General features: G+C 42.9%; 1 protein-coding gene and 1 pseudogene across 2 annotated transcripts in view; both read left to right on the top strand.

Moving 5' to 3' along the window:
- LOC148415263 (transcriptional repressor p66-alpha-like) overlaps positions 1-13,483 on the top strand; it is a 47,802-nt gene extending 34,319 nt beyond the window's left edge. For both annotated transcript variants that reach the window (XM_088429140.1, XM_088429139.1), the window contains exons 3-11: positions 2,185-2,323; positions 2,463-2,588; positions 3,738-3,815; positions 3,893-4,012; positions 4,208-4,384; positions 6,027-6,276; positions 9,116-9,465; positions 10,888-11,128; positions 11,693-13,483. In XM_088429140.1, the coding sequence (XP_088285266.1) occupies positions 2,185-2,323; positions 2,463-2,588; positions 3,738-3,815; positions 3,893-4,012; positions 4,208-4,384; positions 6,027-6,276; positions 9,116-9,465; positions 10,888-11,128; positions 11,693-11,832 (1,621 nt within the window). In that variant the 3' untranslated portion in view covers positions 11,833-13,483. The remainder of the gene's footprint in view (positions 1-2,184; positions 2,324-2,462; positions 2,589-3,737; positions 3,816-3,892; positions 4,013-4,207; positions 4,385-6,026; positions 6,277-9,115; positions 9,466-10,887; positions 11,129-11,692) is intronic.
- A 2,630-nt stretch (positions 13,484-16,113) lies between these two features.
- On the top strand, positions 16,114-19,909 carry LOC148415262 (uncharacterized; annotated as a pseudogene).
- Positions 19,910-21,038: the final 1,129 nt, after the last annotated feature.

Below are 21,038 nucleotides of genomic sequence, written 5' to 3'. Positions count from 1 at the left end.
ACCCATAATTAATCTATTTTGTGTAAGTAATAGCACCCTAAAACTTGCGAAAAATCTGATTTTTTTATGTTTCCTCACGCGAAATCTACATTTGTGTTCGACCTATAGTAGTCGTTCCAACTTTAGGTGTTTCCCTAATCTGGTAAGATTACCAAGAACACCCTCGCACCAAAAATTTCAAGTTTTTTCCCTTTTTTTTTTTTTACCCATAATTCCTCAGTTAATTGTGCTTGCCAAAACTTTGTAACCTTCTGTCTTCACCATTCTTCATTTGATTCCAACCGTTCAAACTCTAATTGATTCCATTCATCCCCGCCAATTAATTGGTGTATTAATTTACCTCTTACCAGAATTCAAAATTTTCCCACAACTCCACATTCTGTACCCTTATTGAACCAATTCGTTTTCAATGAGGTCTTTCATTGTGTTCGCGTTCAGCCTTCGTTGACTACTTCTTAGCTACACAAAGTACTCCATTTCCCATGGGGTCGTTAGGTGGCCATTTTGGACACTTGACTACATACACTGAGACTCCATTTCCCCCAAATTACCCACAATTCCACGTTTTCAGTTTTTCCCTCCTATCTTTGCCATTCATCATCCGATTCCGACAGTTCCAACTTTAATCGATTCCCCCAAATCCCGCTATTCCATGGTGGTTCCATTTTCTTCTTCCCAGAATTCAAAATTTACCCACTTTCTCAGTTTTTCTCTTAAATCTTTGCCATTCTTTATCAGATTCCGACTGTTCCAACTTTAATCGCTTTCCCCAATTCTCGCCATTACATGATGGTATCCATTTTCTTCTTCCCAGAATTCAAAATTTACCCACAATTCCACTTTTTCAGTTTTCCCTTCTATCTTTGCCATTCTTAATCCTATTCCGACCGTTCCAACTTGAATTGATTCCCCCAATTCCCGCCATTCCATGATGGTATCCATTTTTTTCTTCCCAGAATTCAAAATTTACCTAAAATTCCACTTTTTCAGTTTTTCCTTCTATCTCAGCCATTCCGATTGTGACTGCTCCAACTATAATCGAATCCCCCAATTTGGCCATTCCACAACAGTCAAGACCTCTCCCTTCAGCTGTTTCACCATCACACACAATTTCTTCAGGAATTGCACTTATTCTAGTTTGAATAGTTTCTCCCCCGTATCTGCCTCGCCATTAGTTTGATTTTGTCCACCTGTCGCCTGTGTGTCCCTCACCCAATCAGCTTCCCCCGCCTCTTGTTCTCTCCCAGCTGTTTCGCGTTGTTTTGTAATTAGAGTCTTGTGTATTTAAGTTGTAGTCTTGTCGCTGTTAGTTGTCGAATTATTGTAATGGTCACCCCTCGCCTTCGTTCCCTCGCTGTCTCGTCCGTATTGTTCTCCAGCCCCGCGATTGCCCTTCCCCGTAAATGTAGTTTGGTTAAGTTCTCGTTGCTCTGATACTTTGCCCAGTTTTTGTCTGTTTTTGTTCCTGCCACCTTTTTTTGATTGAAAACCTCATTTCGAGCACATCCCCTCCTGGTTTCCTTACACTCTTGGTTCATCTTCCCGCACTCCCGCATTCCACTCGCCATGCCCCGTCGTGACATATGTATTTGTGTTACTAATAATTAAATGGATGCCACCTTGAAAATGTAGGCTTAATTTATGTTGCACTGTGTATTTTAGGATTTTTTTTTTAAATGTTTCTAAACACACTGTGACCAGGTTGCTTGTAAAGTAGTAATATCTAGGTTACTTCTTTGCACAAGTTCCCTGTCTTGCTTGTCAAAGGGATTGTTGGCTTGGTTTGTGACAGGTCTGCAGAATGCCCTCATCAACTTATTTAAGGACACAAGGTTATGGAATATATATTTATGTGTCATAAATAATGACAACAGTGTTACATGTACACAACTGCTGCAAATCATTAGATGACATAAAGGTAAAAAGGTAAAATAATTTGCAAATGTTTGCAAATAATTGGCAAATGTTTAAAGGTGCATCATCAGTCGGCATTGAATTAATGGAATGCATTCTTGGAACCAAACAGTCTTTTTTATTTTTTAAACAATTGAGTCCTGCTGTTTGTAGGGAATAGGTACCGTGCCGTCCCTTCATTGAAAAATTAGAAGGAATCACATATTCGTTGCCTTCCAGTGCATGTCAGTGCGCATCAATTCTATGCAAATATCCATTTTTGTCCCACAGTACAAAAAAAAAGAAGCAGCCTCCATCCTCTGAAGAGGACGATGATGACGATGTCATCATCCTGTCGGATCACGACTCCCCGAGTCCGCCGATGAATGGTCTGAACCATATGAAGCGACTGGACACAGAGTTCCTCATGGTGAGTTCTTGTGCTTTTCACATAATCGCAGTTTCAAAGTTGCAGCGCGACCCAATCAGGGGTCCCCAATGACTGAGGGCCCGACACGTTTGTCGGACTTGACTTGTTTTAAGCAATGGATTTTATGTGCGGAGTGCAGAAGAGCAGCCCGGGGGAGCGGGAGCGCGTCATCAAGCAGCTGAAAGAGGAGCTGAGGCTGGAGGAGGCCAAGCTGGTGCTGCTAAAGAAACTCAGACAGAGCCAGTTACAACGGGATGTACACAAGGTCAGCAGTCAAAATTTCCCATTGGCCTTATCAAATCCACATCGGTCGTCTGTGTGTGTGATTTATGATGTAATACTGTATGTCTCTTCAATTTGAAAGAAAAATTAAACGAACTGAGTTTGTGGTGTGTATAAAGTGGTGACATCAGGGTCCACTTCCTTGCATTGCTCTAGGGCTGTTGCAATATGTCTCTTTTCACGTCTGATACGAAATTGTCAGAAATGATAGATGCTTTTCTTTTTCAGTATGAAATGTTTGAAAAGACACTATTTGAACAGAGAATTATAGTCATCAACAGGAAGAATGAGAAAATGTGACCCATATATTCCAAACAATAGGCTGCATATATAAAACTTGAGAATGCACTGCACTAGAATAAAATGAATATAAAGTCAATAAAGGACCCTGATGACTCTACCCAATGAAGTCAATACAATTGTTTAAAAAGTCTGGAATGGACAAGTGCTAATATTGAAAATTTTAGCCCAATATAATCTGATGCAGTTTTTTGGAATTGGGGGAAGGGGATTTCCTATGCTTATTTTCTGAAAATGTGCCTTGTCCCATTGAGGGTTGGCAAACACTGTGCTAGCTTGCTGCTAAGCTAAAATGTAAAATGCTGTGGACGGGCTTAGTGGTATTAGCATAAATCAGTGCTTCTCAATTATATTTTGCTTGGCCCCCATTAGGAAATACAAAACATTTCGCGCCCCTCTCCCCACTTGCCACGCCAACCATAAATAAGATTATTATCTATAATAATTGCATAACAATGCCTAAACTGTATCCTTTTTTAACTTTGACAAAACGAAAAAACAATATAAATCTACTTTCAAACGACTGTTCACTATTTTTTTTTACAACATTTATACAGGTTAAAGGTTCATCAAAGCAGAAAAAAAACAAGTGTAAAAAAGTGCTAGAAAGAGAAAAAAAATCACAATTACACATGAAATGGCAAAGCAATATCCTTTCCCTGGGTTCATATGCGTCCCCCCAGCATTGCCTCGTGCCCCCGACATAGAGAAGCACCGGCATAGATGGTCCAATAAGTGCTACTTTAACACACGTGGCGTATACAAAGCTGACATTATTCTGGTCGGGGTTTAATAAACTGTCTGTGTAAATCATAACTTCGCTGTTCCTCAGGCTTCCGGGATGTCCAGCTACTCCGCTCCACCCCCTCTAATACGCGGGACCATTGGAAGCAGCAAAGGCTCGCAGCAGGTTCACTAAACAATTGAGTCACACTCGACCTTAAGTTCGGCGGCCTGTTCTGATTGGCCGTCTTTGTCTCCCGATAGATGGTGTCGGGTAGAGGTTCAGCCACTGTCATTCCGCCGCCTTTGCTGCGCGGAGGACAGCGGGTGTCATCTAAACATGGCTCCCAAATCATCATGCCGCCTCTGGTCAGAGGTGCACAGGTAAGGTGTGTCTGTGTGTGTTACCCTGAGCAAGTGCATGCGGTCAGCTTGACCGACTTTTGACATGCCAGACCGACTCGGGGAACTTTGACCAGATGGCTCTCTCTTTCTTTTTGTGCTCTCCGCATTGGCGCTGCGGGTGCAGCCCCTGTTCTACGTGTGTGCTCACCTTAGCCCATCTGCATGTCCCCACAGCAAATCCAGGCACTCCGCCAGCAGCAACAGCAGCAATTGGTGACCTTTGGAGGTGGAGGCTCTGGGGGGCCCCCTCCCCTGCTGCTGGGTGCCAGGACTTCCACCCCTACTGGCCAGTGTCAGAGAGGCACAGTGCAGGCGGGCCTCATTCGAATCGGAAGTACAGCAAACTCGCTGGTCAGTGGCTCACCGCAGTGCCATTGTTGTCCGTATGTAATCCAGCTGGCGTCCCAAACATCCCCAATAATTACTTTTTCCAGAGACCCCCAAAAAGCCAAGGTTGTTCAATCTGTGTGAACTGAGCAATACCATGCGGTTCTCAAATGATAATAATAACTAGAGCTGCAAGCACCTATAACGGGCCCCCGCCTCCAACATATTTGATAGCGGATCTTCACAAAAATGTGAACAATTGTGCCTCTCAGTCAGATAAAACACCACAGCAAATTTGAAGTCGATTGGGTCAAGCGTTTAGGAGAAAAAAGGAGCAGTTCGGGACCTGCAAATGAGTAAAACCAGGCCAAAAGTGCACATTCAAAAATTCATAACTCTTTCTATGTAAATCTGAGCACATGACTCGCGCTGACTTTTCCGTAGGGCTCGAGGTCCTACATGAGGCTACAAATTTTTGTAGCTCTAGGTCAAACGGGCCGGGAGTTCGATTTTTTTAGACTTGTACATTAGAGTTATTAACGTTTTTGTCCCTCTTGGCGAAGGAAAAATTGAACACATAATTTGAAGCCACGCCCCTATCATATATGTCGACGGATCTGAACCATATTTTGCCCAGTTGTGCCCCTATGTCTGATTATGGACCACAGCAAATTTGAAGGCGATTGGGTAAATCATTTAGGAGAAACAAGGAGCAGTTTGGGACCTGCAAACGTGCAAAAATGGGCCAAAAATGCACATTCAAAAATTCATAACTCTTTTTCTGTACATCTGAGCACATGGCTCACGCTGACTTTTTTGTAGGTCTCTAGGTCCTACATATGCCTAAAAATTTTCGTAGCTCTAGGTCAAACGGGCCGGGACCAGGTGCACTTTTTCGACCTTAGGTGGCGCTACAGAGCAATTTTTTTTGCTTTGTTTTAGGAAACACTGAAATAACAAATTTTCCACGAAGCCCGACAACTGTGCAAATTTTGGTGACTTTTCGTGCATGTTTAGGCCCTCAAAAATGGAAAAGCACTGCACAGTAAATAATAATAATAATAATAATAATAATAATAATCCTGAGAAAAACAAGAGGGCTCTCGCAGTGGTAGCTGCTCGGGCCCTAATTATCTGGAGAAGAACAACAGGGACCTCGTATCGGTTGCTGCTCTGGCCCTAATAATCTAGAGAAGAACAATAGGGCTCTCGCAGTGGTAGCTGCTTGGGAGAGCCCTAATAATAATAATATTAATAATAATAATAATCGGTGAAGAACAATAGGGCTCTTGCTAGAGTTGCTCGGGCCTTAATAATAATAATCTGGAGAAAAACAAGATAGCTCTCGCAGCAGTATAGCTGCTCCGGCCCTAATCATCAGTTTTATTTATAAAGCACTTATCATCTCAAAGTGCTTACAAAGCATTAAAAAAGCGTTAAAGTTTGGAGAGAAGTATGGAACCAATGCAGGCATAAATAAGAAGTAATACATCCTAAAATTAGGGTACAATCTTATTTTTGTTTAAAAAAGGGGCTACATTGCGTTGTTGCGACACCTTTGCATAACTTTACATGCCTCTATTCTTTTATGTGGACGGAAGCAGTCCTTCTGGAAGCGCATGCCACTTGTGTCTGCCACTTCTGACCGGGTCGTGTGCTGCCACAGGGCTCATCGGCTTTGAAGTTATCTTCCTCGGGAAGCAACACAGTGGGCGCCACCGACAGCCCAGCCAGCCGTCAAGCCGCGGCCAAACTGGCTCTGCGCAAACAACTGGAGAAAACGCTCCTGGAGATCCCCCCTCCCAAACCGCTGGCGCCCGACTTAAACTTCTTGCCTTCAGCTGCCAATAATGAGTTCATCTACCTGGTGGGACTTGAAGAAGTGGTCCAGAACCTGCTGGATACCTTTCGCAGAGGTGCCTTTAAAATCTTATTATTTCCATGTGATCATTTTTTTTTTTATTTGTTATTCTTTTTACTTTATTTAACTGTCAGGTGGTGTGTTTCAAGCAATGCATAGCTTTCCTCACTTACAGTGGTATGTAAAAGTTTGGGCACCCCTGATAATTTTCAAGATTTTCCTTTTATAAATCATTGGTGGTTCGAATCATCAATTTCAGTAAAATATATCATATAGCAGATAAACACAGTGATATTTGAGAAGTGAAATGAAGTTCATAGGATTTACAGAAAGTGTGCAATAATTACTTAAATGAAAGTAGGCAGGTGCATACATTTAAGCACCCTTGTTGTTTTATTTATTTGAATACCTTTAGCGCTAATATTGGGGGGATATTTGGCAAGCTCATTGACCCATGGCCTACATCAGTGCTTCTCAAATAGTGGGGCGGGCGCTCCTGGGGGGAGCGCATGGTGATGCTGGAGGGGGCACGGATGACCGCAGAGAAAAGACTTTGTTTTTGTCATGTGAAGTATAATTGCAATAAAATAAGATTTTTTTTTTTTAATTGTTATTTTTATTTTTTTTGGTTTAAGGCATTTTGATGCACTTGGCTAATTTCTTTATGTTTTAGACTAAGCTAATTAACCTAGTGAGGAAATAGAAGACCACAGACACAGTTCGAGTTAAGGCCTGAAGTGGAAGCCCAAGAAAAATCTCAGATAAGCAGAGGCGAAAAATGATGAGAACAGTCAAACTCAACCCCCAGACCAGCTCCAAAGACCTACAACATGATTTTGCTATAAAAGTTGTCACTGTGCATCGTTCAACTATTCAGCGCATTTTGCACAAGGAGATGCTGTATGGGAGAGTAATGAGGCAGAAGCCTTTTCTACGCACATACTCGAAACAGAGTTGCTTGAGGTGTGCAAAAGCACATTTGGACAAGCCAGCTTCATTTTGGAATAAGGTGCTATGGACTGATGAAACTAAAATGGAGTTATTTGGACATAACAAAGGGCTGTGTAGGGGTGGATAAAGAAGACAGGATTCCAAGACAAACACTTGCTGCCCACAGTAAAATTTGGTGGTGGTAAAATTTAGTTATTTGGACATAACAAGGGGCTGTGTGGGGGTGGATAAAGAAGAAAGCATTCCAAGACAAACACTTGCTGCCCACAGTAAAATTTGGTGGTGGTGCCACCTTGCTGTGAGGCTGTGTGGCCAGTGCATGTACTGGCAATCTTGTTCAAGTTGAAGGTCGCATGGATTCAGTATCAGCAGCTTCTTGAAAAACAATGTTCAAAGTTGAAGTTGCGCCAGGGCTGGTTACGTCAACAACACGACACCAAACACTGGTCAAATTCTACTAAGGCATTCATGCGAAGTAACAAGTACAATGTTATGGAATGGCCATCCTAGTCCCCAGACCTGAATATTACTGAAAATCTGTGGTGTGATTTAAAGCGGGCAGTCCATGCTCGGAAACCATCAAACCTGACTGAACTGGAGATGTTTTGTAAAGAAGAAAATACCTTCAGCCAGAATCCAGAGTCCAGACCCTCATTGGAAGCCATAGGAAGAGTTTAGAGGCTGTTAATGGTGCTAAATGAGGCTCTACTAAATATTGAATATCATTTGAATTATATCATATTGAATGTAATTTTTATGTCGGGGTGCCCAAATTTATGTATCTTCCTACTTTTGTTCAAATATTTATTGCACACTTTCTGTAAATCCTATGAACTTCATTTCACTTCTCAAATATCACAGTGTTTATCTGCTATATGATATATTGGACTGAAATTACTGATCCGGACCACCAAGGAAAATCTTGAAATGATCAGGATTGCCCAAACTTTTTCAATTCACTATAAATCTTAAAGAAATACCAACCCTATCTACCAAGTCGTTTTCAGCAGTATAAAAGTTCAAAATTGTCTATAATTAATCTGGTTATTTTCCAGGTACAATGAATAGCTTTGAAAACACATTTTTGCACTTGCTGTTGACTGAAAATGCCATCATACAGTATGGTCAAGTCCGGGTAATCTGGGTTTGCTCATGTACATAATGTTCACAAGTTACCGTGATTGGTCATTCATTACCCGGGCCGTGATTACACGTGATGTTATTTTCAGTCTGCAGCAAATCGCAAAATGTGTTTTAAAAAGGATTATTTGTGCACCAAAAGAAATGTTGTCATCAAATTAACTCCAATGAATGCCAGACATTTTTCTCAAAGAATAGAACCAGCCAATTTCGAGCATTCTGACTGCATTCTGGTTAATGTTTTTAATTTTTCTCAAAGTTTTTTTCTCTGCCTATTCCCATTTAAAGAATAAAAGAAAGAAAAATATTGATGGCTCTCCTTGGTAGAGTTTCAGTTGGCATCTTTTCACATCAGCAGCAAAGTGTCAATAATAAGTAAAATAGGAGTTTTTTTACTGCTGAAGTGGTCAAAAAAAGTTTATCATCCCTTTAACGCATACTGGGAAGATGCATGGGTACACAAGCTAGCAGTTAGCATCTATGTGTTCTTGAGAGCCATCTTATTTATTTGTCCACTGTTGTGTGCATTCTTTTCTCAGCAAGGCAGCACAGTAAATTGCATCCCAACCAGACACAAGAGACACGATTGAAAAGGACAGGATGTCCTCCACTGAGCACACGAGACTGACTTAGTAGCTCAGATGAGTCAAAAATACTAGCCCAAAAACTAATGTTCCTTACAGTTGGAGGTTATATTGCCATTTCCCTTCAAGAAACAGATATATGCGCACAGATGGTGCCGCAACACATCGAGACAGACAATCAAATATTGACTTTTGGGGTTTCCCCCTGTGTCTGTTCAGGAAAGACAGGAGCAGCTTTCTTCAGAGCCAGCATAAAAGAGCCCCACACATGCAGCCAGTGCAACACCGACTTCACGTGTCGCTGGAGGCAGGACAAGGCCAAAGACGGCACCGTCCTCTGTGAAGATTGCATGTCATCCAATCAGAAGAAGGCCTTGAAGGCCGAGCACACCGGTCGGCTTAAAGCCGCTTTCGTCAAAGCGCTGCAGCAAGAGCAGGAAATGGAGCAGCGCATAGTTCGGCAGAGCTCGCCGCCGTCCTCGTCGTTGCTGAAGGCCGAGCAGCTCAAGCAGGCCCGAGCGTCCTCTCTGTACCGGGGGGCCGACCACGTACACCATCACTCAGTTAAGGTCGGTGCTGGTGGCCTGTTCATGTTTGCATTTTCTACTGGCTGCTTTTTCCCATGGCCTCATGGCCTCAAGGGGAAGTCAAACTCGATTTTCATCCATCCGCGTAATGGCAGCCGTTTCGCCCCTTGCTGTTGACTGAAAATGACGTTGCGGTTCCTCAGGGCTCAGGTATCAACTGACCACAGCTCAACTTGCCAATGTCACGTGAGCCAACTCTGAAAACAGGTGAGCCCTGGGGGCCCGTCTTCTCATTTCCGAGCAACGGTCAGTGGCAAAATGGCCGCCCCCTGTAATGGATGCAAATGGGTGATTCGCATTCCACGAAACGGTGTATGCACCCATACACTGCCATAGATGTCAAAGATACATTTTATCTGGGCTACGGGCTTGCTGCCAGATTCCACGTATAGGCCAGCGGGGACACAGAGGCTCATCTCAGGAAAATATTTGAATTGGCTTCCCCTTGAACTCAGCGCTTCACTAAGGGGGTTCGAGTATTCGAAGGCTCTTCAGGGGACGCGTGAGGTGTTAACAGTGTTTGTGCAGGTGCCAGCAAATTTAATTGAATGTCATGACAAAAGCGCAACAGCTTTCTTTTCATTGGAGGGTGAAGCGGACTATTTCTACACTGTCTTATGCTTTCCTTTAGAAAAAAAAAAAACATTGAATGTTAGGTTTTACAAGGATACTGTCATTAGTTTTTCGGCCAGACAAAGTAGAGCCAAAACAATTTTCTCGAGTTGCTGAAAACAAATACGCTAGATACAGCAACGAAAGTTGAATGAATCAGAAAAGGGATGGCCGGGCGCTTTTTTTTTTTTTTTCTTTTGTCAAGAATTGCTCTATACTTGTTAGGTGTCAGAGAAATCTCTAAAAGAAGACTAGGACAAGCCTAGCTGCTAAGCAGCAAAAAGAGTAACTCAGACCAGCCAAGACTGACTTTTCTATGCCATGGCACAGGGAAAAAGCTTGGCGAGGGAACTCATTCGATGCCGGCACTAATTCACCGCTCAAGCGTCCCTGCCTGGTTTTTATTCATTCAGCAAAGCATTGCACATTACAAGACATAACAAAAAGAGCCAGGGGGGCGCCACCAACTGCTGGGCCAAGGTCCCAGCTCACACTTTCCTGCGTCAACAGCTTTATCTAAGGACTGGGGCGAGATGAACTAGGACTGCATACATGGATAGGTATGCAAACTATTCTAGACAAGAAATAAGCACATAATGATAAGAACCTAATATATGATTTCCTTCACATTAGGGTGCACTTCACCAAAAGGGAATTTGGTCTGACCATGAAAAGCGGTTGATTTACTGATTCACTACCGGCCTTGTAAAAAAGGATTTTTGCCTGCCATGGCCATCCATGGCACCAACTGAGGTGAACATTTTTAACACGTGTATGTTTGTCCACCCTTAGAGCTCCTCCCAGGGCCAGATTTCCCTCCGGGGCATCCCCCACTCCTTCTCCTCGTCCTCCCAGCTGCAGAGCGCCGTGGCGGCCGCCGCTTTGGTCTGCCGGCCAGGTAAGCACCAACACGTGACCCAGCGTTCTGTCCAGATGTCAAAGGTGAGCAGCGGCGGAGTTGGCGCTGGCAGGAATATGAGCGCAGGCGCCGCCCCGTCCACTGCATGGAAGAAGCAGAGCGACAGCAACAAAGGTAGAGCCTGGTGCCTCGCCTCCACTCCTTTTCAACGTCCCGTTCGGCCTCCAAGCGCTTTGGCCGTTTCGCCAGGGCTACCATCTCATTTTGACCCCTTTGTGTGTCGGTGCGGCATAAGGCGTCCATGTCAACATGGGTGCTTTTGCCGTTCCCGCTATGCAAACTACGTTTCGTGAAGGCACTTCAACAGACTCTCTGCACTTATTGGCAAATCTTGGTTTCCTTCTTATCCATGCCTAGATAGGAACAATGCAACCTTTTTCAAAGTAAGAGCAAATTAATTGGAACCTGAAGCAACTTATTGCCAAATTGTGTTGTTCAGACTCCTTGGCAAAAATTGTACGCCCTCGTTTTGTAATGTTTTATACATAGATGCAATGTTAGCAACGCAATTTTCCAACAGACAAAGCAAAAATAAAAGCTGATTTTACGTGATCTGTCTTTTGGAATCGCTGTATAAAATATATGCCTACAAAAAAAAAAGCACCCTTGTACATGTGGACAGGGCCTCAACGTGAGTATCTTGTTGGTCTGCGACAGACATCTTGCTCTTTTTGACAGGAGTGACAATGGCCTACGTGAACCCCAGCCTGAGTGGACACAAGGTCTCGGCCAGCGTAGACGCGCGCCAGAGGGAGTACCTGCTGGACATGATCCCCTCTCGCTCGTCCATCTCGCAAACTGCAAACACTTGGAAGTAGGGGGAAAAAAAAACAACTGTCAATCACCCCCTAGGCCAGCTCCATTATCCCCTCGTTGCCTTTTTCCCAAAGTCATGGTCCACGACCCCCCCAAGAGGCTCTGGGAACTACAGTCTGAAACGTGAAACCTTTTGTTATAATATTTTTATTTTTTGTTCATTTTAAGGTTTGCTATACCTCATTTTGACTGGGGCAAGCGAATATATATATATATATATATATATATATATATATATATATATATATATACACACACACACACACACAACTTGGTACTTCTGTCACCCTATCTAGGTAGTCAAGTATTGGAATAGTCAGACTCACATGACCCCCCCCCCCCCCACACACACACACACACACACACACACACCACGCAAAAGAAACAAAACGCATCGCTCCGACCAAATTGTAATTGTGTCATCACATTCATCTCCGTAGTTTAAAGTTTGATTTCATTTTGTATTTACATTAAGTTATTTTTGTTGATATTCTGTTTTTCGGGAGACTGATGCATTTTTTACCTTCTATTTTGCGGTTTTCACAAATGAGTTGTTTTTTTGCTTTCATTTATGTTCTTTTGACAGCATGTCTCCATTTAACAACCAATGTTGACTTTTGCACCTTATCTAAGAACGTGCGGTGTTGTCGCTTAAGTGTAATTTACTTGTTTGAAATCCATGTCGACGTTGGCATATTCATCTGAATGTAGCATCACTGCCAGAATACTAAATCCGAGGAGCTCAAGGTGTCCGCTCGGGAAGCACAAGAGTTGACGATCCATACTTTTAAAATGGAACACAGTAGCTCCCAGCCCGAAAAGCACAGTACAAATGTTTTTTTTTTTTTTTTTTTAATCCTGTTCCTTCTCACCACAATGCATCTTCCCTCTGCGACCCAACCTAAACTGCATCGTTCAAAATTCTGAATATTTTTGCTTGAATTTTTTCCTAGCTCCTAAACAATTAAAAAAAAAAAAAAACACACAATTTACTTGCTCTCTTTTGTTTTGTTTTATACTGTTTAAAGAAAGATTCAGGGCATACTTAATTGGTATCAGGGCCGTCAGAAAGGACAGCTGTTAGAGTAAGTGTTTCACCACTTGTATGAGTTTTTTTTCTCGCAAGACATGCGTGTTTAACCCTTCGTATGAGCACAACTCTTCCGAGACATGATTCAAGATTCAAGCGGTTTATATTGTCATATGCATATAATACTACACAATGATATTCTGTTCACTTCCCCGAGCAGACTACATTCCATGTTCGAGCAAATAAGATCCGTGTTCACGGTTTACTAAACCGTACCAACGGTTTGTAATCCGTTTGCTCAGTTTAATAAACCGTTTGTATGGTTTACTGTAGACGCTGTATTGAGAAAAAAAAAATGCTGTATTGAAGGAGGGGTGTCTCGGGGTGATGACGTATGAGCTGGCCAACGAGAAGGGGGCGTTTGTAGTGTGTGGAATAAACGAGTTTTGGCTGTGCCACTCCCCCAGAAGTACAAGTTCTGTTTCCCTCCCGGTTAAATGAAAGGTGTTTGGAAGACTCCACGCGGAACACGCCACATTTATTATACTTAAGTAAGGATGACAATGGCGAATTATGTCTTTCGAGAAAAAAAGTTGTTAAATAAAGTTATTTTATTAAATAAAGATTATGTCTCGTGATCGATACACCCCAGTCAAAACGTCTAAACACCAATGATGGCTCTATCGACAATGGCAAAAACAACATTTGTAAAATATTTAAACCTTCATCTTTGTTGAGAATAGTCATTCACCTCAATACGCAGCAGGAGTTGAAAGTGTGCAGAAACCGTCAGCAAATTGTAGGTTTTTTTTTAAATAATGAATATGAATAAGTCATCCCCAAAATTAAGCAAAACTTGTATACTGTATCTAAAATAGATGTTGTAATAATATGATTTTTTTTTACTTAGTTGTCATACATAATCGTGTTATTGTCGTGTCCCCCCCATCTTGCAATTTGCAGTCGGTCTCCTGCATCTATTCAACAACAATGACTGTTTAAATATTTTACAAATGTTGTTTTTGTAGTGAAGAATGTGTCATAACATTTAACCATGCTTGTGTGCTGCTTTATAACTGTGTGAGCTTGCTGTGCATTTTAAATTGAATCTGGAAAGAAGAGCATTGCTGAGAACATAGCTTTTCAGGGATGTAGCAGAGCCAATATTTTGTCCTACAGCACCTGTATTCTTTTTTACACTGTTTGTCCATCGCTTCGCCGCAATACTCGTCTGCCAAAAATTTAAAAAAAAGTTTCAATGTCGCAATCAAGTGGCCGATACCGTGCAAAATATTGAGCTGTCAATGCTGCACTATCGTTATCTTGGGACAGTAAATACGGTTCAACCGCTGTTAAAAAAGGAAGCAAAAGCACATACCAGTTGTCCCAAATTCTTCCTTCCACCATTCTGTAAGATAGGTGAGTGTTCTTGCGTGGCTCCATTTTTGTATTGATAGCTCAGCTGACCGTGTTGGATAGCTTCTGGTGACTGCAAAGCGGCCGGCATGATTCATTCCTGCCCCGTGTGAGCCGCTGAATGTTCCCGAAGCTGACTGGCTGATGCAACGCGACACGCACAAAAGTTCAAATTTTTTAACTTCTCGCGTCACACGCAATTACGGGCCGCGCGTCGCTCCAACGCGTCCTTCGTGTCCTCGACGTATCATCATCCCGTAGTGCAAAATCCATTGACTACAATGCAAAACTGTCTGCTCTTCACGCTCCATTTTAACGTGGTACTACGCCTCGAATGCGCTCAGTGTGAACGCAGCATTAAGATGATGCTGGCCATCTTTGGCAGGCTCCATCAGTACCAGAGTAAAATGACGTTTAATTTCTCACCAGATCCTTTATCTACACCTTGTTAGCTGTCAAATGAGACCAATGTTGTAAAACCCGATTTGCAAAAATTGAAATAAATTGAGTTTGAAATCAACAAAATTACATTACTCAATTCTCAATCAAGGTGAATGATGCTGGCCATCTTTGGCAGGCTCCATGAGCACCAGGGTAAAATGGCATTGAATTTCTCATCTGAATCTACACCTTGCTAGCTGTCAAATAAGACCCATTTTGGAAAATTTGATTTGCAAAACTTCAAAAATTTATTTTGAAATCACACAAAATTACATTCCTCCATTCTCACTTAAAGTGATGCTGGCCATTTTTGACAGACTTCCATCAGCACCGGAGTAAAATTGTGTTGAGTTTCTCACCTGATTCTTAATCTACACCTTGCTAGCTGTCAAACGAGAACCATTTTGGAAAATCTGATTTGCAAAAATTGAAATAAATCGCTTTTGAAATCATACAAAATTACATTATTCTCTTTCAAGGTGATGCTGGGCATCATTAGCAGCCTCCCATCAGCGCCAGAGTAAAATGGCATTGAGTTTCTAACCTTAATCTACACTTTGCTAGCTGTCAAATGAGACCCATTTTGGAAAATCAGATTTGCAAAAATTGGAATTGAGACTTAGAATGGACAAAGGTCATTTTGTGTAATTTCAAATTCTTTCCATTCTTTTGGTAGAGTTTGCTCAGCGAACCGGACACCAGCCCACTGACTCCGCACTATATACTCGAGTTTTCCGTGCTAACGTATTAAAGGGGGTACACAAAACTATCGCTCAGGTGATTGAGAATAACCCCGACCTCCCTGGCGCTACTCATGATCGATGTCTGACTCATTTGAAGTTTTATTTGAGGAAACACGTCAAAAAAAATGACACAAAAGTAGAAAAACGTAAAAATGCTGAATCGCAATTGGCCATGTTACAATCACAAAATTTACAAAATCAAAATGATTCCGAGGTCCAATTTCAAACTCCTTACGTGCATTATACTGGCGAGTGTCATGTGCATCAATCCAGCCCCGTCATTGCGCAGGGTGCTTATTTTTCCTCGTGCAACCCCACATACTAACAGCAGCGCTACAGTGTATTGAATGGCAAGCCACCAAGGGAGACCAATCCCGTTCCAGGGGAATATGTTTTTCTGTGGAAAAATGGGGGATTGGTCTCGTGACTGCCGAGCACGACAGCACCGTCAACAATGGGCCAATAGAGGAAGAGGCAAAGGACAGTATAGGGGCAGGCGACGTGGTGTCTATTGTCAGCAAGCTCCACCTGGAGCTCCGCCCGTAGCTCCACCTCTACAGCCCCCCACCCATTCAGCCGGCGCCACCTGCTGGCCAATACATGCAACCACCGAACCAGCAGTATTTTCTACCACCCGCCGGCCAATACCCACAATGATGGGCCCTGAATCCAATGGCCACAGCTTGCAGGATCCGATGCTCAGCCTGACAGTGGGAGGGACTGTTCTTTGTTACGACAAATTAATATTCTGATACTCGATTTCTACAGTTAATATAAGAGGTTTCGACATCTGCCGTTGTTGCCCCCGCCTCTGCTGACATCTACTGGGCACACATGGACATCGAATCTGAAGGATAGAAAAGGGCAGAGCAATTTTGGACATTATGGCTGCCATGGATTGGACACCTTCACGCTTATGACATGGTTTCTGATTTTATACACTGCACTCTGTACTATGACAGGCGCGGCGACAAGGTTTTTGCGGATTCGTTTAAAAACATCGACGGCAATGTTTTGCAATTGAACATCAAATCAAATTTTATTTGTATAGCCCTAAATCACCGAAGTCTCAACGGGCTTCACAGATGAAAAGCGGTCATGCCGAGACTTCTTTCGAAAGAAGTCGTCATACAGAGACATCTTTTCGGTGTAAGGTACACAACAGCATCCCCTGTCAAAGCTCCCAGAAGGGGAAGGAAAAACTTAAAAACCCCAATTAGGGGAAAAACAGAAACCTCCAGAAGGGACCACAGGTGGGAGGAGCCCCCCTCTAGGCCCACAGGTTGAAGTGGATGCTGCATGTTCCAAATACAGACAAATAGATACACATTACAGACAAGTACAGGTAAAAAATATGGACCGCATATGGACCAACCAAGTGGACCGCAGACTGTCGATCTCTTAACCCGCGCTAGTCAATCATCGCAGAGCCAAATGGGGGCAGTCAAGTCAACCTTCACCATCTAGCTAGCCCCCTCTCCGAGCCAGAAGAAGGGGGCAGGAAAAAAAAAAAAGAAAGCTGCAGACAGGCCCAATTAACTAAATGCTTTTGAGTATAAATGTGTTTTTAGTCGGGATTTAAAGATTTCTACTGAGGTGGCTGCGCGAACTTCCATAGGTAGGGCATTTCATAGTACTGCCGCGCGAATAGAAAACTGCCCTTGATCCCGCGGACTTCTTTTTAGCCCGTGGGGTCGATAGCAAACCGGCATTTTATGACCGAAGTTGTTGGGACGGAACATATGGTGATGCTAAGTCGACGAGATAGGAAGGAACTAAACCGAATAAGATTTTATAAGTAATTAACAAACCGTAGGTATTGGAAGCCAATGCGGGTCAGCTAGAATCTGAGTAATATGATCGAACTTTCTCGTTCTTGTCAATAGTCTCGCTGCTGCATTCTGTACAGACTGCAGGCTTTTGATGCAGGACATGGGAAGCCCAGAAAATAAATGTTACAATAGCCTAGGCGTGACGTAACAAATGCATGAATTAATGTTTCAGCATCGCTAGGAGAAAGAATAGGGCGAATTTTAGCTATATTGCGAAGGTGAAAAAACACCGTCAAATATCGCTGAGATTTTTTGCAAAACTACTTTGGAAAATAGTAGTTATCCAGGTTCAATGTGGTATTCTTAAGTGCTGATGATGAGCAGGGCCAATAATTAACATTTCTGTTTTACTAGGGTTAAGAGGCAGAAAATTGGAAGACATCCATGTGCACTTGCACAGATCTGTTATTTCTAAAGGCATGTACAGTTGGGTATCATCAGCGTAGCAATGAAAACTAACAGCATGTTTACGTATAATATCGCCAAGAGGAATCATGTAGATGTTGAACAGTAAGGGACCAAGTACTGCGGGACACCACATGAGACGGAGAAAGATTCAGAGATCGCATTGCCATAATAGACACTATGCGTCCTTCCCAGGATGTAAGGTCTGAACCAAGAAAGTGGTGATCCATAAGAATATGATGATCAATAGTGTCAAATGCGGCACTAAGGTCAGGCAATAATAATATTGATGAGATGATGGAATCCATGGATAGAGAAGATCATTTGTCACTTTTACAACGACCGTCTCAGTTGGGTGGTTGGCCCTAAAACCTGACTGCAGGAGTTCAAATCTATTGTTATCTATCATGAAATTGCTAAGCTGTTGTGTTACAACTTTCTCAAGAATTTTGGCAATAAAAGGAAGATGTTAGAGAGATTTTCAGCCCGGAAGTAGGTCGAGCATGCAGGACGTCGGCTTTGCTGCATTAACCAGGTGTGTAAGACACTCCATTAATATATTATCTGCATGACTTATTAAATCAGCCATAAGTTCAGGGAATTCATCTAAGAATCCAGAGTATGGACCGGGAGGACGGTAAATAACTCCCACATAGAATGATGGTGAGGAGCTCGAGTGCATAACGAGAGCCTCACATGTCTTGAAGGTGTGATTAGTGCTCATGCTAAGTTTAAGATCAGATTCTGAAATGAGGGCGAGACCTCCCCCTTTTTTACAAGGACGGGCAACGTGTGAGCCCACAAAGTTTGGGGGTGAGGCCTCATTTAATGATAAAAATTCATTTGGCTTTAACCAGGTTTCGCAGAGAGCAAGCACTTTAAGATTGTGATCTGTAATAAGATCATTTACAAGAAGGGCTTTTGAGGGGAGTGACCTAATATTTATGGAGCCGAATTTAAACTAAAATTTTTTCCTGAACTATTCTGAGTCTTCATGTTGTTAGTACTAATACTAACAAGGCCATTCATCTTCAGCAGGTCGGGCCTTCCCCAGAAAGATGGCCAATTATCTACAAACTGGAAACTCTGCTTACCTTAGTAAAGCCGAGCGAATAGTTACGCTAGCAGAGCTGCATGAAAACGAGGACGAATGGAGCTAGGAGCTGTTCAGAGAATCCGCGAATCACTAACTAACGAAGAAAATAAAGGAAAACACCAGACACAGGTCCAACCACGGGTGGTGGTAAAATAGAAAACTAGAAAAGGAAAAAAGAAAAAAAAACGTTCGTCTCTCCAGCTAAGGCTAAAACAGGGACAGCCGGCGATTTATTTGTGGGAAAACCCAGAGTGGCATTCAATGCTTCACTGAGTGATGAACAATTAAAATGGTACATGATGGCTGACCCACCCGACCCTACCGTGTCTCCATGCCACCCGCATATTTCTTTGATGGTGTCTCCCGCACATTCAGCCAGAGATCTTGGCCCTTTTGTCGAGGAATGCGTGATGGCTACCGATTGGCAACCAACGTTGTCCAATACGTTGTTGTACTCTCCATCGCTTGATGCATATTGGATGCAATCTAACGCGTTACACCCATTTTCCATTTTGGAGCATTGCCTATTGGACAGACACCATGGTTGAGAAACAGTTGACAGTGATTTGGCTTCACTTGCATTTGCTGACTTGCCTGACATATTTTGTTCTACAGATCCCACCGAGGTGGGACTCTGCCACGTGACTCCAGTCATGTTCCAAATGACATATGTTCCACAATACCCAATTAAGAAGCAGGGTTTGATTGCCATTTCCGACACTATTGATGGATTGATAAAAGCTGGAGTGTTGTGTAAAATTCCACACTCCCAATACAACACATCAATTTTACCAGTCGAAAAAATAAACACTGGTAAATACCAAATGATATATGATTTGCGTGCCATCAATGCGGCTGTCACCACACCCACTTTACCTATTGCTAATCCCCACTTGGCCCTGTCCCAAATTTCCCCCTCCCACACCCAATTCACTTGCATTGATTTGGCAAATGCCTTTTTCTTCATCCCATTGGATCCAAGCATGCAGAAATATTTTCCGTTCACATGGAATGAGGAATGTTCTTCTTACACTCGTCTTCCACAAAGGTTTTTGTTGTCATCCGGGCTTTTCAACGCCTATTTGAAACAACTTTTGGCTCCTTGCAGCTTCCTGACGGTGTACTGCTGATATAATATGTTGATAAAATATTGCTTGCCGCTCCTTCTGAAATAATGTGCATTGACGCCACCCGCTCACTTTTGGCTCATTTGGCCATGGTGGGCTTGAAGTGTTCAAAAAGAAAGCTTCAAATTGCCCGCCCTCAAGTTTCATTCTTGGGCCGCCTTATTTCACGACAAGGCACGGCCAAGTCTCCTTCTCACAGCACGGTCCAATATGTTACGAGCCAAGCATTTACAATGACAGGAGTGCGACAAAGAAAAATTGAGGCGACACGGGCACAACCAAACATTTTGTTTACACAAGAAGGTACCAATAAGGTTGACGGATTGATAGGAGAACCACGCTTGCACACGACGGGTTGTAGAAGAAAACACACTCAGAAGTGATTTGTATGATACACCAGTAAGCAACCCAGAAATTATTGTGTTCACAGATGGGTGTTGTTTGAAAGGCCCAGAAGGCTTACGATCGGGATTCGCTGTAATTCAATGGACGGGAGACACATTCACAATGCTTGTGGCTGAAAAGTTAACCGGTATCCAATTGGCACAAAGAACCGAAATTGTAGCTGTCAAACCTCCATTTGCCATAGACCAAGGAGTCACGGCAAACATTTACACTGATTCTGCCTATGCTCATGTGGTAATCCACACTGCGCTTGCAGAGTGGCAAAGGAACGATTTTCTCACTGCCATGGGGACTCCATTAATACATCAACAAGACATTTTGGCACTCAGGGACGCACTCATGTTACCTAAGAGTGTAACTGTTATTAAATGCCAAGGGCATTCCAAAGGCACTGACCTCATCACACAGGGAAATGCAGCCGCATACAAAGCAGCAAAAAAGGTGGCCAGTTTTCTCCCAACCTTGCAAATGACAGTGAGGAGGAGCTGAAAGCCAGTGAGGAAATGAGCATTGCCACGGTTAGGGAGTGGCAGCAGCAAGCCAGCCCAGAGGAAAAGAATGCATGGAAGTCGAAGGATGGAATGAAGAATAAGGACGGTGTGTGGACGAAAGATGCTAAGTGTATCCCACCGCAAAAACACGTGAAGTAGCTGATAAGTGAAGCCCATGGACTATGCCACGTGGGAGTAAAAGGAACCTAGAAAAACCTCTCA

This window comes from Hippichthys cyanospilos, chromosome 12, assembly GCF_059441005.1.
Source record: "Hippichthys cyanospilos isolate Australia breed blue-spotted pipefish chromosome 12, RoL_Hcya_1.0, whole genome shotgun sequence".
NCBI classification, from domain to species: domain Eukaryota; kingdom Metazoa; phylum Chordata; class Actinopteri; order Syngnathiformes; family Syngnathidae; genus Hippichthys; species Hippichthys cyanospilos.
The sequence above is the reverse complement of the archived record's forward strand: the minus strand, read 5'-3'. Positions and strand labels throughout refer to the sequence as shown.